This window comes from Photinus pyralis, unplaced genomic scaffold, assembly GCF_008802855.1.
Source record: "Photinus pyralis isolate 1611_PpyrPB1 unplaced genomic scaffold, Ppyr1.3 Ppyr1.4_LG7, whole genome shotgun sequence".
Taxonomy (NCBI): Eukaryota; Metazoa; Arthropoda; class Insecta; order Coleoptera; family Lampyridae; genus Photinus; species Photinus pyralis.
In genome coordinates, this window is record NW_022170738.1 from 7,743,573 (window position 1) to 7,769,362 (window position 25,790).

Consider the following 25,790-nt stretch of genomic DNA (forward strand, 5'->3'; position numbering starts at 1 on the left):
CAGCACTGCATTTACTATCCGTGTTTGGTAATGTAATGGAGAAATGAAATAAGTTTGCTAGAGAGGTGTGCCGCTTATAAAGTCTGTTCCGTTGTGTGGTTGTGATGTGATAAATTAATACAAAAGACGGCATTATTTTGGATAAGATAACAAAACAGGTAAGATAAAGATGCGTTCTCATTTATCATTTCCTTTGCAAATACACTGCTAATCTTTCTAGATTAGATAACGTCCTATCGCGCACAAATTTATGATATCATCGATTTATTCGTAATAGTGCTCGATAGTTCATTCCCAAATCCTCAAAAATTTGGAAACGCTCATTTTAATGCCGTTTTAATAACCATACTCGTGTAAATGATAGTGTAGGTGTTTTCATGCGTGCGCAAACAAAATAATACTTATCCCAATTTTATTAATTAATTAATTGCATTCTCTCATTTCGTCTTAATTTAATAGATTTTCATTTGTTCAATATCTTCGTTAATTTTTATAACATTTATATGACTAATCTAATGTATAGGTGAACCGTACAGGAATAGAATCTATTTATAGTCTGATGATTCTTTGTGGATGTTAATGCTTTTTCTTACATCACTGACTGAGTTACCCTTAATACTTACTCACTGCAGTTCTTTATAAGGCTGTCATTGGTCGCAATTGGTCCATTCAATCCAAGTTGTGTTTTTACATACACTCCATGAAGAATCATTGGAAGTGTGCAAAATGGTCATGTCCAGTTTGTTTCCACTAACTAAAGAATTAATTATTGTCCTCTTGTCAGGTTACTCGAGTTCATGTGTGCTTTATCAGGACATATGGCTCTTAACTTGAGGAAGCAATGCATGCAAGTAATAAAAACATCCGTAAGTGGTTAAGTTTTTAATGGGAGCACGTACTTGTTGCATATTATAATTTTGAAATAGCCCATTTCTTACGTAAGATGCTTAAAATGCATAGTTATACATTTCTTAATCGTTAATGTAAATAAAACCGAAAGAAACGCGAAATCGAGCGGTAAGTTAATAACGTATTCAGGAGCATAATGCAAAATCTCCGTTGTACCTACAGGGTGTCACAATTAGTACGATACCTAACTGATTATATCCCTTGAAAGCTCGCTTGAAAGGGCAAAGTTACAAAAGAATACCAAATTACACCGCGAAAATATTTTTGTATTAACAGGGAGCTGCATAAATGTAGTAGTAGACACTTTTAAATGGAGCACCCTTGCTCTGGAACGCTCGTATTACCAACCATAGATAATATGCAGTAAATAATAAAGCGTTCGGGCACGATAATTTCACGGAATAAAACGAGATACTACTGTTTACATGTAACAGTTCCAATATTCACAGTCGATCGCGGTATAGTACGGTTTTCGCCATGGAGGAAGTACTGTTGTATTCGGTTTATATCGTTTGTTTAGCCATGAGTGAGGCCATGACGTTGAAAAATTTGACATTTTCATACAAAACCGAGTACAGTGTTGAGAGTATTGTGAAATGCACAAGATAGCGCAGCGAAGCGTACTAGGCCTCATCATAGTAGCTGTAAAAACTGTGTTGGTTGTTATAGAAATTGTTGTTGTTGACTTGTAATCTTTTTTGACAATAGAAAAATATTAGAATTGGAACTGAATCTCCTTATTAACTTTGAATTAAAGAAGCCTCGATATTCTACCAATTCTACTGCATTTTTGTTTGGAATCTGCTAATTACAACAGGTTATGGTAGTCTTGTAACGTTGGTAAAATTTTGTTGAGTGCCGGATTTAAGTAGAAATTCAGTCAATATGAAAAAGATAGATGTAAAACCTTTGAAAGGAGCCGAGAATTGGAGCGAGTGGAAGATGTCAATTGAGGATATTCTAACTATCGCCGATGTAGCTGATGCTATTGAGGAGTCTTTCATAAAACCGAGTCTGGAAGCACAATCGGATGCAGCAGCGATTGCAGAGCATACCAAGAAGCTTGCCAAGTACCAGAAGAAGGCTGCAATGGCTAGGCATTGCCTGCGATCTACTCTCTCTGATGAGGTCCTGTTCAAGGTTTCAGCATGTACTAGCCCATACGAAATATGGAAGAAACTATTGTCCATCTACGAGCAGAAGACGTCGAGTCGAGTTTATCGGTTGCTGACTAAGCTGGTGACGCTGAGGAAGTCTGATGAAGAGGACGTAACCACTCATGCAGCAAGGGTGCAGTCAACCTGGATGGAACTACAGATTGCCAGTCAACAGGAGAAAAAGGTTGTTCTACCAGACTTTTTGTTGAACTTCATGCTGGTGAACAGTCTACCTCAGGAGCGGTACATAGATTTCTTGGATCTATGGGACACGCAACCAGAGGAGAAGCAGACATACGATCGATTGGTTGAGATGCTGGTTGCCAGAGAGCAGCGCGAGCAACAGGCAGAGAGCAGTGGTGTGCACGGGTTGGTGGCGAGTACTGTGCTGAGACAACAAGCAAAAAAGTCGTCTGCAAGTAGGTCGAGCACCTCCAGTGGAAAGAAAACTGCCAGAACGCCGAAACCAGATGATGTCTGCAGGCATTGCCAGATGAAGGGTCACTGGGCAAGGGCCTGTCCAGGGAAGAAAGAGGGTAAGAAAACTAATTTAGTAAGTAACCTGGCGATTGCTGCAGAATTCGGGCAAGCAATGGCAGCCAGCGGTGAATTGGCGATGACACCTCAGTCCAAAAAAGGTGCTAAACCGTGGTACATAGACAGTGGAGCCAGTGTACATTTCATTTCATCACCTCACATGTTCCAATCCTATCAACCCTTCAGTGAACCAAAGTCGGTGACGGTGGGCAATGGAATCAGTCATGCAGTGGGTATGGGAACAGTTGAAATGGTCGTGAATTGTGATGGGCAGACGCACAACTGGATAATGCTCATGTGGTTCGCTCCAGAGTTTCGTGCCAATCTCGTCTCAGTAGGGATGATCCTGAATAAGTTTGTTGATATGTGCCAGCTGGGAGATAGTAAGCAGTGGGGCTTGTACAAGAAGAACAGACGAGGATTTCCAATGGGAGAGAGGTACTTGGCGGGGAAAATGGTGAACTCGATGTGCGAGATGAGTAACTTCGAGGTCAAGATGCCAGCTGTAATGATCAACCATGAACAAGCTTTGCTGAGTCAGCGGAGGGAGAGCCTGAGGATGTGGCACAAGACGTTTGCACATCTTAACAAGAAGGACTTGCTCCAGTTGATGAGGGACGAAGGGGTGAATATCCGAGACATAGATGATGACTGCGGTGACTGCGAAGGTTGCTTGAAAGGGAAGTTCCATCGAGTCAGCTTCGGAAGGAGGGTGAAGGATGTTACTGCTCCAGGAGACCGAGTTCATGCGGATGTCTGTGGACCAATCGAGCCAATTGCCAGAGGGGGATCGAGATTCTTTGCAGTTTTCAAGGATGAGTTCTCCAGTTACAGACAGGTATACTTGATGAAGTCAAAGGACCAGTTGGTGGGACACCTGACCACGTTCATCGCACGGGCAAAGGCACTTCAGCATGTCATCAAAGAGCTTCAGACGGATGGCGGAGGGGAGTTTGATAACCAGAAGGTGCGACAACTGGTGAGTGCTGAGGGAATCGAGCACAGGATTGTGATGCCGTACACTCCTCAACAGAATGGGTTGGTTGAGCGTGAGAATCGGACGGTACAAGAAGCTGCACGGTCAATGCTGCACGGTTCGGGTCTGCCAGAGTTTCTGTGGGATGAGGTAGTGGTCACAGCAGCATACACTTTAAATCGGGCAGCACCATCTCAAATCAAGGGCAAGCAACCGTTAGAGCTGTGGACCGGTAAGAGACATACGGTGCAACATATGCGACCATTTGGAACCTCATGTTTTGTACTTGATGATCGGACGCAACGCAGGAAGATGCAGGCAAAAGGGATCGAGGGCAGACTTGTTGGGTACGTAGGTGATGATGGCTTCCGAGTCTGGCTTCCAAGCAAGCACACGGTGTGGACGTCCAAGCATGTGAAGTTCTTGACAGGTCCATTGATTGAAAATGTGGAGGAACGAGCAAAGGCTGTTCCTGAAGTGCATACTCTAGAGATCCACACTGAGGTGGACGATGAGACTGTCAAGCAAGGGCAAGCAGAGAAAGTGGTGGTTGAGCTAGATCCAGTCGAATTGAATGACGAGGTGGAGCTTAATGAGGAAGATCTGGCAGATCCAGTGCCAGAAGATGCTCCGGTTAGAAACCTTCGACCTCGTGAGAATCTGAAGGCTCCCGAGAAACTTAACTTGGTGGCAGTAGCGATGATAACTGCATTTCCTGAACCAAAGACTGCAAAGGAGGCAATGCAGAGCGAGCATGCGGATGAGTGGAAACTTGCGATGCAGGAGGAAATTGACTCGCTGATCGACAACCAGGTATTCCAGCTCGTGCAGATGCCACCAGGTAAACGGCTGCTACCAGCCAAGTGGGTTTTGAAGCTGAAGCTTGCAGAGGACGGTTCAATCTCAAGATTTAAGGCAAGACTAGTTGCATTAGGATGTCGCCAGCGCATAGATGAGTTTGGTGAGACTTTTTCTCCAGTGGCCAAGGCAGACACTTTCCGGTTCGTAATGCAGATGGCATCGCAGTATAATATGAAAATCAGCCAATTTGATGTAAAGCCAGCTTTTCTGAACGGTGATCTTCATGAGGAGGTATACATGCGTCAGCCTGAAGGTTTCGATGACAGAAGCGGTCGAGTCTGGCGTCTAAAAAGAAGTCTATATGGTCTGAAGCAAGCTCCAAGGTGCTGGAACGTGAAGATCCATCAAAAGTTGACTGAGATAAGATTCAAGCGTAGCCAAGCTGATCCGTGTCTTTATATTCGAGAAGATGATATGACATTGCTGCTATTATACGTTGATGACGGTCTTATTCTTGGAAGAGAGCAAGCGAAAATTGAGGAGGTGCTGGCAGCACTGAAAACTGAGTTTCAGTTAACACTTGGTGATGTCTCAAGTTATCTGGGAGTGCAGATTAAGCGCGGTGCTGATGGTGCGGTATTTCTCCACCAGTCTGCGTACCTGGAGCGTGTGCTGCAAGATTTCCAGATGGAGAAGTGCAACTCCGTGAGACTACCTGGGGCAAATCATCGAGAACAGGACAAAACACCACGTCTGGAGGAGGAAATGAAGAAGAAGTACCAGACGGTGGTTGGAAAACTGATGTATGCCGCCTGTTATACTCGACCAGATCTTGCATATTCGGTAAATCAAGCTGCAAAGAAGGTGGCTGATCCGACCAAAAGAGATTGGCGAGATGTTATACAAATAATGAAGTACGTGCGAGGAAGCTTTGATTTGGGTCTGCTTTATAAGGCGGGGCAGAAGGACGAGCTGGTGCCGTATTCAGATGCGGACTATGCAGGAGATCAGGCTGACCGAAAGTCAACTTCAGGTGTCGTGTGTTTGATTGGAGGAACAACGGTCACCTGGGCAAGCAGGAAACAACAGTGCGTAGCGCAATCTACCGCAGAGGCTGAACTAATTGCTGCAGGTGAGACTGCGAAGGATGTCGTGTGGTTGCAGAAATTATTGGATGACACAAAAAGGAGAGATGAGATGACGAAGCCAAGTCTGAAAATCGACAATATCGGCTGTATTGATCTAATTCAAAGTGAGCTGATTAATAGACGAACGAAGCACATTGAAGTAAGATTCTTCTGGATTCGAGATTTGGTAGCTGAAGGGCGATTAGATGTTGAGCATGTCGCAACTGAGAATCAGCTAGCGGACATTATGACAAAGAGGATCGACTCGGTGACTGTGTTTGAGAGTCTGCGAAGCCGCATTGGGATTTGCAGTTTGAAAAACACAAAATAGGTCTTAAGCATTTCAAGGGCAAGTGTTGAGAGTATTGTGAAATGCACAAGATAGTGCAGCGAAGCGTACTAGGCCTCATGATAGTAGCTGTAAAAAAAAAACTGTGTTGGTTGTTATAGAAATTGTTGTTGACTTGTAATCTTTTGACAATAGAAAAATATTAGAATTGGAACTGAATCTCCTTATTAACTTTGAATTAAAGAAGCCTCGATATTCTACCAATTCTACTGCATTTTTGTTTGGAATCTGCTAATTACAACATACAGAACTATTAAATGAATTGCGAAAGGACATATTGTAGCGAATATTCCAGAAATCTCGATAGACTTCGAGACGCTAGGAAAGATTAGTCATCGGCGATCAAGAACGAAGGGAATGTAACGCAATCTTTCCGAGAAATATGACGTGTTTGTTCAAGAAGATTTTAGAATACTCGGGAACCTTCGAGAACTTTCGAGAAAAAAGAGGCGTTTACTGTATAAGCAAATCGAATTGCGTTTCAGTTACGTTCCAGGTTCAATGCCGAAGTAATAAATAGTTCGCGCTGTTATAAATTGTGTATATGTTAAGTGATAAATAATATTTTAATTGTTATAATTCGAGTTATAATTCAATTCATTTCAAGACTTTTATACATTTATTGTTCATCAATTGTAAATAAAATAAATTACGTAATGAAATTTATGCTGTTAAGGGTAGTTTCTCCGTTTATTGTGAAGTAAAACTGAAACTGAGTCACTAAACTTAGCGAAGAATGGCTGTTATTGGGCGCGTTCACCAGACGAAGCGCTTCATGAGTCCTACCTAAAGGCGGGAAAATCGGATAGACCACACAATTCCCGTCACTTTCCGGCGAACTGCGGTCCCCATATGAAATACTGTACCATACGGATGTTCACGATAGTCGATACGCGCATCTGCAGTCATCTTGCTACCGATCTCCGCCGAGTGGTCGTCTCGTCCACTGCCGTACACCAACCGCAAGCCCGAATTAATTTCTACCTTTATGATCGCAGTGAAAGTGTTACTGTGCGAATCCTTGGTCCTGCCGAGCTTAGATTATTTTGTCCGTCATTAAATAGCATAGAAATTAAAAAAATTCAAATCTTACAAAATGCTTGTTTAAGATTAATTTTGGAATCAGGAAATACAGTCACATTTAATGATAATAATAATAATAATGTATATTTCATGGAAATGTAAACAATGTACTTACACTCGTCCAAAAAGAAAATAATGGGAAAATACAACAAAAAACAAAACAAAACATCCAAACTATAGTTATTCAATTCACTGTTGCCCTAGAAACTCTTTTACGCTGTAAAATGCGGATTCTGTTAACATTTTTTTGACATTTAGTTTAAATTGTCGCGGTGATTTTATTACTTTAACATCATCAAATAAATGATTAAAAAGTTTTAAGGCAACAATTTCAGTGCTATTTTGAGATTTAGCCAATCTACAAAATGGTATCTTGAGCGAAAGCTTTTTTCTTGTATTATGGCTGTGCAATTTCGAAACTAGTGCATTTTTTTCAAAATTGGATTTTACATAACACACTCACAGTCTAAAATAAACATGCATGGTACAGTTAGAATGCCTAGTGTAGAAAAAATATGCCTACACTCATCACGATAACCAAATTCGCAATCATCCGAATAGCACGTCTTTGTAACTTGAAGGCATATTTTGACTGTGGACAATTTCCCCAAGCAATTATTGCATACGATAATATGCTATGACATAGTGCATAATATGCGTTTAATAGAACTGATTGAGAAACACTATTTACTAATCTACGTAATAAAAAAAGATTTCGGTTAAAGTTAATAGATATCGACCTAATATGTACATTAAAAGATAATTTCGGTTCTAAATGTAATGTACGCCCCGAGGTACGCCCAGAAACAGATTTCATTTCGCAATAGTTGGAGACGGTGACTTGGTTAAGCATGAAGGATCGCAGGATATTAATGTCTGTATGTTATATCGGGTTAGGTGGAAGAGCAGCACATGTCATTGCTGAACCTTGCCCATTCTTATTGAATAAAGGCATTTATTATTATTATATGGACTTGGGTCAAATGTCTTCGAAATCGAAATTTTGTCGCAGGCTCTAGTTGCGCCATCTTGTATTTGGAAAAAATGCTAAGTGTACCTAAGTCTAAAAATTAATCCGAGGATCTTAGATTAATGTTTCACAATCAAAATAGACTCGCATAGAGCGGGATTAAATATTCAATATTAAGCGATGATTAGTAGAATTATTCTTCAAAACCAAACGAGCATTAAAGTCACGAATTCGTGCCCTCGGTTATCGCTGTCGCCCAATCCGGTACGTCGGTGATTTTATCAAAAAATACAAGTGGAATGTAAAAATCCACGTCCAAGATACTTTGTGTAACGGAGACTAATGACGGTAATGACACTAAAAAGACGAAAGAACGCGGCAATTCCTTTTTTTTGTGTTCTCAACAAAATTTGTGAGTAATTGGGTTTTTTTTTCAGAATGGCCTTTCCCTACGTGCCTTTGCTAAAATTCGCATGCCTTACATTTTTATACATCGTACAATTAAACGCAGAAACATTCCTAGGTATTAATCCGTGCATATCCAAAACGAACTGTCAAGAGTGCATTCGAACGCCTTCTTGCGCTTGGTGCTACGATCCGGTAAGACGGCAAACGCGACGCTCAAAACCTACGGCGTGTTTTTACAGTCTACCGAATTCGATCACCATCCAAGATGTTATCAGCCGGCCGGTCAGCAACCACACAAAAAATGCCCGAAGGAATATCAATACTTTCCCAGTAACTATTTCGGTATTGTCTCCCAAAAACCCCTGTCGAAACATCAATCCTCAACCGGTCATCGAAACACCCGAGCAGCTGAAAATAGAACCTATACCTCGTATTCTGAGACTGTTGGGGATGGTGGAACGTTTAAGACCACCTACACCGAAACGAAAACTTCATACGGCAGTGGAAATAACGAATTTAGTGGATCAAGCAATCAATTCGGTGATGCAAGAACGTCATATGGTACTTCGAGTGGTACTTCAAGTAGTGGTGGGTATAGTACCTCATATGGTGGGGCAAGTGGTGGATACAGTGATGCCCACGGCTCTTACGGCGGTTCGAAAACCACATATGAGACCACATATACTGAAACTACTTCAGAGAGCATACAAATCACTCCACAAAGAGTGCATATGAAGCTGAGAGCTCGTAAGTCTCCCCTGATCCGATACTGTAAACATTGTGTGTTTCAGGCGAGTCATTTAGTTTTACTGTATCCTACGCGCAAGCGCACGATTACCCGGTCGATCTGTATTACCTCATGGATCTGAGTAAATCTATGGAGGACGATAAGGACAAACTGTCGAAGTTGGGAAATATGTTGGCGGAATCCATGCAGTCAATTACCAGCCAGTTTCAACTTGGATTTGGTAGTTTCGTTGATAAAGTTGTTATGCCTTACGTTAGTACTGTTCAATCAAAGTAAGTATACCTTTTCTGTCTAATGCTAAGTAGGTATATGAAGCTTTATCATACTGATACTTCGCGTTGATCTTATGAACCAAGTAAATCTTTGTTCTCATAAACTGGATCACAAATGCAGGTAATGGTTGTAGTGTACTTAACCCCCAGGTTCTACGCTATCTTCACACTACAAGAACACGGAAATAAAGTCAACCCGGCAACGTTTAAAAATGGCCACCCAAATGACTATTCCCTCGAAAACTAAACAAGATCCCGCTTAAATTTGAAAAGTGGCACATGATCAAACAGGACCCCCTTACGTTAGTTGTAAACAACGCCATGACCTGAAGTACACTCGGGAAGGAACATAAAATAAAACACCAAAATTGTGAAAAGTGTGTTTATTAATAATCGTAATTATTATGATTGTGAAAACCCGAAAATTTAGTTGATGTACGTTAATGTAAGCAAAGCCAGAAGGGTGTCGTACTCTCGCAAAAGTAACTGCCAAGGGTAAAAAGAGTACGACGAAGAAAAACCTTGCAGTTTGATTAAAACAGTCCAAAAGTTAATTAACAAAATATTCTGTAAAAGTTTAAGCAGTAGTTAACAAAGATAGTAAATGCATATACACAATGTTGGTTACACTCAAGGTGAAAAACAAGTTTTTGGGAACAATGGGTCAGGTAGGAGCAGATACCTAAATTCTGAGAAAGGGTTAAGAGTACAGGATGTGACTCGTCTTTGGTGCAATAAAGTGCTTTTGTTAAAAGCAAGATGGAAAGTTACGTGGCCTTGTAGGCAAATTTAACTAAAAACAAGATATGTGGAAATTATTGAATCGCCACTCATTTGTCGCACATAGATTCTCAACTGAAGAGCTTTGATTAGCGTAATCCCGCTCCGGCAAGATGGGTAACCCGCCCCAGGTTTCGGGGTTTCGAACCTACAGTTGAATGTCGAAGACAATCACGGAATTAGGTGTCGTACTTCAAATGGTTACAGTTTTTACCATGCCCGTGACTGCTTCATTCACGGAGACAATTGTTAGTAACAAACAACAAGTCAATACATACATCAAACGAATCGGTAATTTCCACATATTAAAATAAAATGATCAGTACTTATATGAAATGAATGTTACTTGAGGGACAAGACCAAGTAATCAACATTAATAAACATAATTTAAGCAAACATTACACCAAAAACGTAAACAATTACAAACAATAGCATAACGGTATCACACATTTGATTCTGCATTACGGTTAAACCAAGTAAATTTCAAAAACAAAGATTGAACCACACAGAAAATATAAAATGCGGCATACAATACACAAATACGATATAAAGAAATGTAAAAATTACTACCTGCATCAAAAAAAACAAAATACCAACAAACATTTATGGAGCGACGCGTTCACGACCGCCATTCAAAACAAGATGCCAAACGTAACCCGCGTTCGTGCTTTTTAGATGGCGCAGGCAGCTTTTTCCCACCTAGAAATTGCATGGTTGTCAACTCTCAAAAATGTATGTATCGTCGCAAGTTGTATATACAGGGTGGAACTTTTCATGGTTTTCCCAAATTTTCAGGTACAATGTATAGGAAAGTAAGTACGACGCCAACGTCTTAGCGGGTTGTACTCGCGGAGTATGAGAGGTACCAGTGCAAGTTTTCAAATCAGTGGTCAATTAATCGATTAATTGACCTTTTGACATACCTATGATTGAAGACATCCTTGGTAGTATGAAAACATTTTTCACAAATAAGTATACTGTGTGGTTATTTTGTCTAGTGAAATTGCTCGATTTAGGTTTGTCAATTGTCAATTTACAGATCTGAGGTTTCGGTTGGCGCTGCTTTACACCTCAAACCCGCCTCATAAACGGCCAATTAGCTCAGGGTTGGAAAATAAAATAAACGCTTGAGATCTTCCACACCGATAGTTCGTTCCGGGCATCCGGATAGGATTGAGCTCAATTCTTAATCTCCCCCATGAAATTGAGAAGACGAGGTAGTATAACAATGAAGTCAAATTAACAAAAGTTTATTTCAAATAATGTCAAGTCAAAATGTCTCCAAACATGTAAATTACACATAATATTCTCGTATAGAATGTCCCCAAACGTGTACGTTAAACGAATTTTAATTAAATATTAACAACAAAAACAATTTTTTCCCTCTCATAATCACACGAGAGTAGCTCTAGGGGCCCAATTAATACCATGAAGAAAAAAAAGCTTCCAGAAAATTTACTTTACTTTCTTACTTTCTTCCAATTTGCATTTTAAATTATTATATTTTTCAACCTGTACGACATCAAGGAATTTTATCGCCCTCATATTCCTGATAGCTCTCAACTAAACAAGAACAAACCAATTTCGAAGAGTTAATTCTATGGACTTCAATGAAGACGATTTGAAGCTCCTAGCGAGGCTTTCTTCTGGCTAGCCAATATTTTCGAACAGAGAGAACCCATTGATGAAACTCATTAATTCGCGTTCTACCGAATCTGGGAGAATACTTCTTATTCCCATACCCAGTCCTGAAATCGCTTAAGTGGCAACCATAGCAAGAAGGCCTGAAAAACTCTCTGGGTTGCACAATGGATAGGGCCCGTGTGACGCAGTTCAGTTAAAGCTGAACTGTGGTGCTAAGGGTCCCTGGTTCGAATCCGGGTTCGGGCATGGATATTTGTAAATGTATAGTGGGTTGGGTTGGTAGAGCAGCCTTGGTTGAAACCCCGCCCACTCCTTTATTTTTATAAAGGCAAAATAAAATAAAAATAAACAAACAAATATTTATTCCAAAACACAAGAAACAAAATTAAAACAAAATCTCTGCAAAAAATGAAAGCCTACAAAGCACGCTACAAACAAATAAATAAAAAAATTTTAAATTATCTACTTGGTTTTTTTTATAATCCAAATAATTTGGTTGTACAAGGTTTGCGATATTCAGGTGCAATTAAATAACCCACACACGCTGAGAGCTTCCGGAAACTTCACTGGTTTTTGATAACACTAAACTTGACGACTACACTGCGTGCTCTGATTTCAACCCGACAAAACTTTTTCCGTAATCGGAGACGCGTTAAACTTTTGGCACAACTTTGGTTAACTTGTTTCATATGTTTATTATAAAAATGACGAACTGCGTCTTCAAGTAAATGAATAGGTTAGTTGATGTAAACAGAAATACACGCTCTTTTGCCGTCGCGAAAACTAAATGCGGCTCCTTTTTTACGTTGTCTCTCGTGTTTAAAGAAACGCCACTTCCCCTAACAAATGATCTCCTTCAGGATTTTCCAAAACACCGCCAATAACAATCAGCCTTCATAATGCCAGCTTTGAAGGAACGCGTCCCCCCTTACGCCGAAAAATCCCGCGCACATCGTAAAACACCTTATCACCAGAAGTGCATTTCGTTAAAATTAATTAACTTTTGCCTGATAATAAAACTCCTTATCGCAAACGACCGGATGTGCCCTTTTTTAAATAATTCAAATTCGGGCAGATGTGTCTTAGTTAAAGCATCGTATCTAAACTGAATAAATTACAAAAAGGATCAGATTTAAACAAGAATTACGTATAACAATTCCAAAAGGAAAAATAACATCGAAAATAACACTCAAATACAATAATCAACTGAATAATTTGAAATATTGTTATACACAAGGTATCCCGTCATTATTTTTGGTATTTAGACCAAAATAACGTCCACTCTACAAGACGTTTACACAACAATACATTAGGAGGGAAAATGTCTCTTACTTACGGTTAAAATGTTTGCCCCAAGCGGCTATCATCTGTTGGGTTCTCTCAACAAATATATTGGCGGCAAACATGTAAAGACTCAATTGAGGTACGCAGGTGGAAAAGACAGTAGCCCAAACATTTTTATTTGAAAGGCATTGGGGCATTGAAGATTAAACATTAAGATCAACCGTTCAAAAAAGTATCAGTATGTTTGAAGCTTCCCACAACATCTGTGTATTGCAATTTGTGTTTATATATAAGTTTTTTTTTTCAATATTAGGCTCTTTCATCTCTTATCGACTGTATTTCTCAATTCATTACGTTTAATTTCGTTTACTGCACAAAACTTCCGTTAAAATTTTCAGTTGCCTAACTGCTTGGAATGCGTTATTTTGAAGTGTGACAACGAATCAACATTTTAATTGTTACTTTCTGCCGCTTTCATGACTGTATTTCTCGATGCTAGGTTGAAGATGCCGTGCACCAATTGTACAGCGCCGTATGGTTATAGAAATCACTTGCCTTTAAGTAATGATACCACTAAGTTTGCAGTAAGTTTATTAATAATGTCAACTTATTAATACTCCAACCTATCCTGCCTTATAAACATGAAGCTGTCAAAATTTTCATTTTGGCCTTCCTACAGCCGTTTTTCCGTCTTCCAAACAACATTTGTAAATTAAGCTTGCATTTTCTCTTTGTCATCTTCTTCACGGCATGATTACTGATATGTCGGTCGATAAGTCGACCACTAGTCTTCTCTCAATGATCTTATAGACATATTAGGCTTTAATGTGGTCTGATGTTAATGTTTTTTTTATTTCAGGTAGTTATAGATTCGCATGTGGCATGGGGACGGTTATTTTTTTATTATTTTTCTTTTAGATAATTTTGGAAAGTATTTCACCCGAAACGTGTTGAAGTATTTTCCACTGGTTAGGTACGACTTGTCGTACTTAATTATCCGCTTGCATGTGTATATGTCAGTTAAGTTTGTTATTATAGTTTAGAACATCCATGTGTAAACTGTTCGGCACCGTATGGTTTCTACCATTCCATGAGGTTATCAAATAAAACTGATGATTTCGCTGTAAGTTTCGCGTGTCACTTAATATTTGGTTGTTGTTTATCACTCTAATGCATTACTCTTTAAGTTTACATTCTCAGCATGCAACGCATTGGGATTGGTTATTTCAACGTGCTACGAAAGGACAATATACTGTTGTAACATTGTTTATAATACTTGTTAATAGATCAACTTTTTGCATGGCTTTTTGATGGTTGTATGGAAATATTTGTGGTAACCGGACTTAAAAGTTTATTTAACACATGTCAGGAAGCACTTACTTATTTTTCAATTCCGTAATTTTTCCACGCTTTCCTTCCTAATTAACATAACAACAACATATTGGCCACTTTACTTTTGAAATGGTCTTTGATTGTATTGATAGGCACATATATCCGTAGTATTTATGTCAGTTGGCAACACTGAAATTGCCAACATACTTGAGGACATGATACTATCTCCACAGACAAAATAATGGGGGTCCATTGTTAAAGTGCCTATAATTCTCATCTTAACTTTTGCTGGTAAAGAATGATGTACCTATTTTGTACCTCTACTGAAACGCACTGGGAAGCATCAAGTACTACTTATGAATTTTTTAGTAGACCTCTACATAAAATTGGGGCATAAGTACAGATATTCAGTAAAGTAATAGAATAAGAATAAATGTGTCAAATTCTGAAATTTTTGGCAGAACAGCTTTCTAGCTCAAACCAAAAATCGCTTTGCCTATATAAATACCTGGATGTATTATGTGGTAAAGAAATAATGTGGTGTTGAGTTATCCACAACTTAATTTGGGTAGATTTATGACAATGGAAACGTTGTGCTCAGATAAAACGCCAATTTTAAATATCCCATCAAAATCGATACATTAGCTGAATTATATCTTCAAATCAATATATACCGTCAAATGCAGGTAATACATCGTCTGCTTTTTTTATTACTCAAACGTTATAAGTTACAATGTAAACAGTATACACAATTCAATTATAAATTATCCCAAAGTCTTACACGCAACAACATAAGCGATTGTTCATAGAAACGCAAACACAAGTCAGTTTAAGTACGTAAAAATGTAAACCAACTAACCTTGTCTTGAGACAGCTGGTGTGGCGTCACATGTAGCATGCAGGTAAACTGCTCCAGTTTGCAAGAGTAGGATTATTAGGACGAAAGCCTCACTCCAATCTTACATCACTTTCAGAGCAATCCCTAAACTGAATGGTAATTGTTCTTTCAATAATATCGACCTTTTAACAACAAAAGCTCTTCGTGTGATGGTAGCCGTCCCTCGTACACGAAGTGGAAGTAGACAACACAAATACCTGTTCCAATCTGCTAGATTAGCGTTGAAATGCGACTTCTCAACGTATCGATGTGTGTGGAAAGAACACTTGTAGAACGATATTTGGCACTTTTTCCACTCAATATTAATTAATTTAAACGCACATACAAATGCGATACGTTCAGCTTTCGTGCGTTGAAACGCGTCTCTCTTGGCTCAATGCGAATGCTCGTTTTAGTTTATCCCTATCCCCGTTTTGCATATATGATGCTAGAAGTTTAATGATTGTTCAAATGGTCATTTTTGGCGTTAGGCCCTCATTTTTCCCCGTAATCTTCTGCAGGCTTTTTTACCAGCTTCTCCAGGTGGGGGTACCACGTTAACTTTTGGCCAAAGGTTATCACCATATATTTGACCTCTTTACTGAGGCCAATGGTGATATCCTCCAGCATGGGAGCTTTTACAGGAACTCAGATTAACAATTTTAATCTGAGGGTGGGAGTCTGGAGAGTAACCTTTCAAAGGTGTGTGATGCTGTTTGAGTGATACTTTTGTAGCCGCAAAACTGCTGGGATCGTATCAATGCTTTCACAGAATTTTCACCAAGTCCTTTTCTTGGAACTCCTTAGTTCGGAGTTGCCTGTAGCAAGTGCTGCCCTATATGACTACCAGAGTGTGTCTCGCTTCTGCCGGTTAGTAACCATCCTGCAGTTGCTTGAAGTTTCTAGGTACCCATTTCACTAGGGTGAATTCCTTTGTAAGTCCTTTGGTTTTTACTGGACAACTTGCTTCATATGTTTTATGTAAGAGTCAGTGTAGATCATTTGATGTGTTCCTCATAAAAGCACCAGTCTGGAGGTTGAGGGACTCTGATGGTTACTGTTTGTCTCCATAGGACATTCACCTCAAATGAAATATGTCTATGGTCCAAGAGTGAAACTTCCCTTGTGTCAGTTAATTATATTTGGCCAAGTTGTGGAGTTGCCAGAGTCATATCTAGCACCTCCTGCCTAATTTTATTGATGATGGTGGCTGTTAACTATTTCCAGTGAGGTTGAGTTAATGTATTCTCAACGACTCACTTCTATGGTTTGTGTCCCAGCTGCCTCAACAGGTGATGCGCGTTGACCTCACGACCAAAAAATAGGTTGATGTTCCTTGGTTTGCAGGGGTCGATGACATCTTTCAGAATCCTCCGGAATGTAAGCGTAGGTCACTATGGCCCTTTGCTATTGTGGAGCCTTGGTACTCCTTGGGCAGCCAATTTGCCACTCCCAGTGGAAGCACTTGGTGCTTTCATTGGGACCTTATCTTTGGCCTTCCTCTTCTGCTTCAATCTATGGCTTTTTGTGAAGGATGTAATGGATTCTTGAGGACGTCAGTAGATTCTCTTGATCCGGTTTCTTCTTAGGAATAACGTCAGCTTTAGGTGTAGTTGTGGAATCTAGGCTTGGCGGTGATCTTGTATTCTTACTTCCTGCAGTTAAAAATCCCATACAATATCTGCTATAACGAATACTCATCCATCGTTTCTTCTGATAGTGCCACAAAAAACTATTGTGTTGATGCTTTTGGCAATCTGATGCAAGTTGCAAGTTTCTACTTCTGCTTAATGTCTAGAAACGGTTGTATTTTTGAGTAAGTCGAGTGACGTTTTTGTGTGAACTGAAAAGTACGAGTATATCCGTAGTGCATATTGTCATATTGGTTTGGATGAAAATATACAACCTTTACCGTTCCAGGAACTAGATGATTTGAATATACCAGGATGATTTTCGGATTACACAATGCCCCTGCCACTTTTCTTAAGAACTAAAAGTACCTGTGAGGACCAACCCACTATTAGATATTTTAATAACTCCGAACGTGTACGCATTCTATCTACTTCCTTGTCTTTGTTTGGATAACGATAATTTTATGCTGAACTGCAGTTGTGGCCCCTAAACTATTTTCATGGAAATCTGCAGCAAAATATGCATTTACAATAGCATTCTCCGCTACATTCATGCATGACAATATATATAAGCCTACTTGTATTAGGTACGTACAATTATATGAAAAAAGGGAAGTATTTTTCAAGAAACATTTTTATTGGCAATACCATACGTTGTTTACTCTATGGCAATACTAACTCAAAAATTCGACCGGTACAATCATGACCTCTGAATGGTGATGAAGAAGGAAGTGGGCTTAAACCTTACCGATTAGCGACTGCCGCCTCACGACGAAGTTAATTAAAATGTTACTGTGGCGGAACAAACTTAAATATCTAAAAAAATCGTTTGTCACATCTACCTAAATAAACGTTCATTTGATACCAAGCCCATTCAAATCTGTCAAACATCAGATTAATCATTACACAACTTCAACTTTTTCAAGAATTTTTGATTCAACGAAAAAATACTATGGATTTGTGCCCCTTTAAATAAATTTCATTTTTTTTCTTTAAAAGTGGCCGATATAACAATATTGAATCCTAAAAAAACACTTCCTAACCAACCATTTTGAGTTCTACTACCGAATGTAGAAAGAATTCAAAATCATTAACCGAAACGATCAATGGTTTACAGCAATAACCATTGACGATTTTCATTTAGCGCATGGTTAAAGCTGCTCGAGTCTCCGGTAATTTAGACGCTCCCGAAGGCGGATTTGACGCCCTTATGCAAGCGGTGGTGTGCAAGCAGGACATCGGTTGGAGAGATAACGCTAGAAGGCTGCTCGTTTTTTCAACCGATGATGGTTTTCATTCTGCCGGTGATGGAAAGGTAAGTGAGCTGCTTTTGATATGTGGAATGGAATTTTATCCTTATGTGACTGATTCAGGAATAGGGTTATCCATAACAGACCTTTTTTATGTTACTATTTTAGATTTTTAAATAAATAGGACCGTAATTCCATTCCATTATTAGTCATGTGACTTCGAATATGCATTTAACAACTATTTTGCAGTTAGGAGGAATTATCAAACCTAACGATGGTCGCTGCCATTTACAAGATCAATATTATTCGTATTCAAGCGTTCAGGATTATCCCAGCATTTCTCAACTCAATCTCAAAGTGAAGGAGAACGCGATCAATGTTATCTTCGCCGTTACCGAGGAACGTAGAGAAATTTACAATAGTCTGAAGGAACACATCGAAGGCGCGTCTAGTGGAACTTTATCGGCGGACTCCTCTAACGTTGTGCAGTTTGTGAGGAAGCAATACGAGGTAATCACTTTCATTGAAGGATGGATGTGTCAATCAATTGTAGGAAATCTCCTCGAACGTTGAACTGAAAGACAATTCCAGCACATGGGTCGAAATTAAGTACTACAGCAGATGCGGTAACTCAGACGCAATAGAAAATAATACTAAATCGTGCGGAGGATTTAAAGTTGGGGAAGTCATTGATTTTCGTTTAGAAGTGTTCCTTAAAGAATGTCCGGAAGACCGCAGCAAGTGGAACCAGACGATTCAAGTGTACCCGATTGGTTTGTCTGAAAGCGTTTATATTGATCTTGAGATGCTTTGCTCCTGTCCTTGTGATCAGGCGGGGGATGCGGTAAGTTGAATTTCAACAGCTACCAAAAATCCCCTGATTTGCGTTTTGTAGGGTTATAAACTATTCGCGAAGGAGTGTAACAATGTGGGTACACTAAAATGTGGAATATGTGAATGTGATCCGTTTCATCAAGGACAGCATTGCGAGTGTTCATTAAAATCACTAGTCAATCAAACTTTCACCCAAGGGTGTAAGCAACCCAACGTGACAGATGTTTTAGAGTGCTCCGGACGAGGAGCTTGCATTTGCAATAAATGTGAATGTGATATTCCAAACAATCCTCTACATGTAAGCATTTTGATTTTTAATCTACTTATACTTTTTTTTATTGCTGAATCTTGTTTTTCAATATTTTTTGAACTCTTGCCGCCTATAAAATTCCAAAGAATTAATTAACAAATTTTCACTTATCACCTGGTGTTAGTAATTCTGGGTACAAAATATAAAAAATTAACTTCAAACTCTTATCTGGGTCGTAATTTGGACTGCATTAATCACAAAACCAACCATTTACAGATGAAACACAATTATTCGACATAAATCGATCAAATAAGCTGAAAAGAAAAATAGGCGCTCAGGGTCAGAATGACACATACCACGTAACATGCGTTCGTTAGTCTTTCCAATTGGCTTAAATAACGGCAAAACTGTCAATCACCAAAACAAACAAGCCACGATTAACGTCCACCACCTTTATTTAAAACAAATTCCTTTTCCGTTCTTCCAACTGCGTCTTTGAATAAATTAAACACCTGTGTTCACTAAGGCGAAAAATTATCTGCGATAACACGTGCTAATTTTGAAATTTAATTAGCTCACGCAGCGATAACAAACCCTTATCGCAACCGCCCGGAGATAAATGTTTACAAACACTACGCAAATAATTCCTAACTGAATAAATCTAGATTTTTAACACGTAATTTAAATTTACAATTATGAAAACAAAATACACAACATTAAATAATTTCGATACAAAACAAAATCGACCTCGAATTCAAGTAATACATAGGACGTCCAGAAAGTAAGGTTAATTTGTATATCCCGCCATTGCAGCACTGCGATCACAGTTCTGCGCATGCGTGGCAACAACCTTGTATCTTGACTATTAACGCCGCTTTGGGTTAGGTATTAGTTGTATTCGTATCACAGTGCCTGTTTACAGAGCTGCAGTCGAGGGTATATGGCGTATACCTTCTGGTTGTGATCGACGGATTAGCATATGCCTTCTTAGAAAAAGAAAGTCCACAAAATAAGTCCTGAAATAAACAAACTAGTCCGACAAGCATAAAATTTCACTTTCGATGCGTACATAAGGAAGCGAGTAGGGAATGCAATCCCGCAGCAAAATTTCGATCCCGGTATTTGCGGGATCGTTATATGTTAATCCCGGGGGATCCCGGTATTTGCGGGATCCCGCAAAATTTTAAATGTATTGGGAGATATGCAATTTTGTACAGTTAACCGAATATTCTCGAACAAAACATATCGTATTTTCCGGAAAGGATGCGTCACATCCGCTCTCCGCCTCCATGTTTATCTGGATTTCTAGAATATTCGCTACAATTAATACAGTCATACTGTACTACTAAAGTCTTTCTAAACAATCGACGTGTGTCTTAAATTGAGTGTGATAACATGGTTATCTATGCTATTCTTATACCTACCTACTTACAGATTCGATTAAATTGGCAAAGTTGTGTAGTATTTGATGCTGATAAATATTCTGATGCAATATTTTGAAAAAATAAATCTTTTCGTAGATCATTGGAAAAAAGTGAAAATCGGAATTTTTAAAAAGGTCAATATTTTAGTAACAAAGAGCTATCGAAGAAAGTTTCAAGTAAAAGTTACAAGATTCGATGGGATACATTCAATGGACGTAGAAAAAAAATTTCAAAATGGCGGTTTTCGAGATATTGACATCAACTTCTTTATTTTAAATGGACGGCATATTGGATTTGTACGTCACTCGATAGAGAAAAAAATTACAAAACCAGTGGTACTAAACACTTAATATTTCATTTGGGAATCAATCTTGCATTTTTGCCTTGAAGTTTACAATGTATTTCTTATGAGAATATAATTCCATGGCTGATTGCGATTGAAACCAAATTCATTCATTTATTGTCTCGCATAGTCACCATCGACACAACCATGGAATTATTGCCATAAGAAATACATTGTAAACTTCAACGCAAAAATGCAAGGTTGATTCCCAAATGAAATAAAGTGTTTAGTATCACTGGTTTTGTAATTGTTTTATCTAGTGACGTATAGTGATGGGTCGAACCAGCTCTTTTTGCTGTGCTGACTCTTATGACACAGCACACATTAAAGAGTCGTTCAAATGTGCCGTCACTCTTAGCATTGTGTAAATAATAATAATAATAATAATTGCATTTATTGTTCAACAGAAAAATATTTCCAGTAACAGAACAATACAAAAATTTAGTATAAACTGCAGTGTAAGAAATATCAAAATATCACACAAGAGAAAAAAAACATAATAAAATAATAGTATAAAACATTATAGGAAAAAAAATGAATGAAGAGACAGAATATGTTAATTAAATTAATAAGTAAAGTAAAGAGAATGAATAAATGCAATGCGAAGTGTGCTGTGCGCACAGAGTTGTATATAAGTATTACAACTCTGTGGCTGTGCGAATCTACTAAAAAGAGAAACAAATACCCACTTGTACGTACGTGTGTGCAAAATATAAACCGGGTATTAAAAGTATTGTTGTTAAAAAAATTACCACCCTAATTTTTATAACAGCAAAACGACATTAATTACATTTCCTCGCTCAGCGATGTTCCTGTCAGTGTGCATACGAATTGTGCGCGTCTGCAGCTGCACGAAGTGTAATCTGAATGACAACGAACGAACTGTGCAGTGTGCTAACGTGCTTGCACAATGCACTCATGGCTCAAACGTATAATAACACGATTACCAACAGCAACACCCAAATGTGCTGGTGAGCTGGTCGCTCTTTTTTTTAGAGTCGTTCGTTCACAGCACACTCAACTGTGCCACTCTTTTTGACGACTCGCTCACGTGCGACCCATCACTAGTGACGTACAAATCCAATATGGCGTCCATTTAAAATAATAGCGTTTTCGATTGGCAAAACTCGTACTGCACGAGTGTTGCACGAGAAACTGAAGAAATCCATGTGAAAATTGCTCTCAATGGAACATAAATATTCGTAAATATTTGTAGTCATTTGTCCATAACCTCATTTTAGATTTAGGTAATCGACAAATCTCTATTCTAAAAAATGACAAACGATTTCAGTATTACTTATGATAAACGATGAGGAATATAAATTTGAAATTCCTGTAAAGGACCAATTTGTGGCGTTCAGTTTAATGACTAAGTGCAATTTTTTGTAAAGTAGAAGTTATGGCTAGTACATCATCTTCGCTATCGCTAGATGACGACAAAAAACTCTCCCAACGCAAGAAACAAATTCAAATTGTCGCACGTTTATTTTGAAAATTTGTTAGCTAGCAGCTCCACTGCGCACCCTGCACTCAAGTGAAACTTTACGCTTGTCGTACACTTGCACTGTTTATCAGGAACTTCAGTAAACTGCTATAGTGCTATCCTTTCTCAGTGCGTAGTTAAGCATTACTACTCCTAAGTCACCTGTGCGTTTTTTTAAATAAATTGTTTTTAATTATGGATCACTGGTTTAAAACCGGACAATTAAAAAGGAAATCTCATTTTTGTGGCACCCCAAAATGCAACTGCAGCAAATACCTACAAATACCACACGATAAATTATACAGCCGTTTTTATAGAGTAAACCTTCTGATCATTTCGATGCATGCACAGTATACTCTCTGCTAATTCTACGACTGCAGCCCTTCCTGTTTATAATGGCGAAGGCGAATGGCAAACCTGACGGCAACTTTTCACTCAGTTTGGATGAGAACAATTTAGTCCCTAATAGGAAACATAATTTCAAAGGCGTTCGTACCTCTCGACAATCTGCCATGACGTTTTCATCAAAATGAAAAAAGTGAAATATCTTAATAGGTACAACATTCAAACTTCCTTCAACAGCAACTTTATTATCAACAAGACTACCCGCGGTCTTTCAGAAACAAACTTGATTACGGCCGACTGCCATACACCTGCTTAACTTCAAAATTAATTGACTTTTACGGAGCGATAACAAACTCCTTATCGCAATGACCAGAGATAAACTTTTACAAATACTACGCAATTATTTCCAGATGGCTAAATCTAATCTTTATCCGTAATATCTTTACAATTACAAATCAAAATAAACAAAGCAGTTATTTAAACAAAATTAAACATCAAATAAGTCTGGTCCAAAATCACATTGACCTTGAATTCAAATAAAGTGATCCGAAGAAAACTTGAAAGGTGATGGGTTTTCAGGGTTGTCTATCTTGACAAGGATAAAGAGAGCACTATTTAGTACTTTTTGACCGTTTGTTCGTATGTAATAGATGCACAATGAGGATACAGGCGCACTTATCGCCAAATCTCCATGTATTTCTTATGGGAAATTCTAAGGTCTATTTTGGTAGTTTTATGGATCACTCCGATCATGTGCAACAGATCCAACGGCTTTACCCAACAGATGCAATGGCCTTGTCAACAAGTCCAAGGGTTTCGTCAACAGGTCAAAGATGACGCTGCGCAAAGAGGTGCAACGCGCATGCGCACATGACCGGAGCGATCCAAAAACTACCAAAATGGACTTTAGAGGTTTGGCAATAATTGCGTCTGGATTCCTACTGCGCATCTACTTACTGAGGCGAGAGCGCGTAATCGCCTATTACTTTCGGCTGGGGAAGAATACAATACATATTTTGACTCTGTTTTATTATTATTTATTTCAAAAGAGAGTTATCAAAGGTCTTTTTAAGGTTACATGATCCTGATCCTGTATCTGATTTTTTTTATTCTGATATTTATATCTTGTATATGATCAAATCGCCATTCTACAATGTACACCACATTAGAAAACAATATTTGATTTAAATCGTTCCTTCCAGAGAATTTATGGTGACTGGTGTGAATGCGACAATTTCTCTTGCTATCGCCACGGTGGCGTGATTTGTGGTGGTCACGGTATCTGCGATTGCGGTGAATGTAAATGCAATAAACCGTGGACTGGAAAAGCGTGCGACTGCTACAACGAGACCAACATTTGCTATCCTCCGAAAAGTAACGCTCAAGAGTGTGATGGTCACGGTAAGTGCGTTTGTGGAGAATGCGTATGCAATGAAGCCGAAGATGGAGGAGGAAAATACACGGGGAAATACTGTGAAAGATGTCCCGTAAGTTTCCATCTTAACGATTCTTTCTTATGTACATTGTGTGTTGTAGAATTGCACTGAAACCTGTGAAGAGTTGAAACCTTGTGTCCTTTGCCAAATGTATCAGATGGGTCCATATAAAGACAACTGCATAGAAAAATGCTCCAATTTCACTCCTATTGAAGTACAAACCGCGGTACCAGATGAGAAGAATAACGAATTCCAATGCGCCGGTTACGACGAAAACAACTGCAGATACATATTTGTTTATCGGAAACAGAACGAGACACATTACATTGTAAAAGCGCAGAAAGAGCGCGAATGCAAAGGGCAGGTGTTACTGTTAGGCATAGTTTTCGGTGTGATCGCCGCTGTCGTTTTAATGGGGTTGGCGATTTTATTACTGTGGAAACTGTTTGCTACGATCCACGATCGAAGGGAGTTCGCAAGGTTTGAGAAAGAGCGAATGATGGCAAAATGGGATACTGTAAGAGCTTCTTTTATGTGTACTTGTCTTAAGTTATCCAATTTTAGGGTGAAAATCCAATTTACAAGCAGGCGACGTCGACGTTTAAAAATCCCACTTATGCTGGAAAAGGTTAATTATGAATGCCATTTGTAGTAAAGCGCGTTTTAAATTTCCACTTTATTTGCCAAAGTTAAAATTTTTACCTAACAGACTTTTTTACTAGACATATTTTGTAATACAATTTACAATTAACGTGTAATATATGTAAAGAAATTAATAGTGCTATATGCGAACGAACATGTAACAACTATATAGTTTGGAATAGGACAGTTAATGTAATGTTAAGATTGCCATTAATTACAGCTTCCATTAAAATTTTAAGCCATACGTGGTGTACTTAAAGCAAGAAATTCGACAGTAATGCTTCAACTTTAGGTAAAGAGAGTACAAAGGATTTTACAGTGTCGACGAGGTTATACTGTGTACGAGAGTGTTTACTAATTAGTCATCCTATATATTAAGCATATTATTTTCCTTTATGTTTTGTACTGCCATTATTGTTTTTAGGTAACCATTACACTATTAATATTTAATACAGTTGTTAAATGAATTTGTTATTTTACTCCCAATTCTATAGTAAAAATCAGAAACATTGGGTACAACAAAAACATCTGAAACCCATCATCAATCAATAACTGTTTTTTACAATTGAAATGATAAATCATTTTGTTGGCAGTAGCAAAGATCATACCATACTAAATAGCCAGCGCATATGCGCCAGTTATTTCGCGTTTTAAGTAGTTCTGTAAAAATGTTATACCTAATATAATATAATAATATAATAATCTTTATTGTCCAAACAGGTGTAATACAAAACCCTAGAATAGGACAAAATTATAAGTGAGAGAGTAAAAATTAATGAAGTAACTAACTCGTAAAAAAAAAATAATAACTAAGTAATATAATTAAGAATGATAGGTAATGGAGTGTGAAAAATATCTACATGACTTGAAATATCATTATAGTGATAACACATTGTAT

General features: G+C 38.5%; 1 protein-coding gene across 2 annotated transcripts; it reads left to right on the top strand.

The window, feature by feature from the left end:
• On the top strand, positions 1-25,359 carry LOC116176833 (integrin beta-PS). 2 transcript variants are annotated; one of them, XM_031495625.1, is made up of 12 exons: positions 1-158; positions 8,347-8,509; positions 8,557-9,064; positions 9,109-9,337; positions 13,545-13,629; positions 18,030-18,200; positions 18,385-18,645; positions 18,689-18,979; positions 19,031-19,267; positions 24,017-24,301; positions 24,351-24,767; positions 24,815-25,359. In XM_031495625.1, the coding sequence occupies exons 2-12, from the start codon at positions 8,348-8,350 to the stop codon at positions 24,881-24,883; spliced, it is 2,715 nt and encodes a 904-aa protein (XP_031351485.1). In that variant the 5' UTR covers positions 1-158; position 8,347; the 3' UTR covers positions 24,884-25,359. The 2 variants fall into 2 exon arrangements, with proteins under 2 accessions (XP_031351485.1, XP_031351486.1); XM_031495626.1 differs by lacking the exon at positions 13,545-13,629 and adding an exon at positions 14,084-14,168.
• Positions 25,360-25,790: the final 431 nt, after the last annotated feature.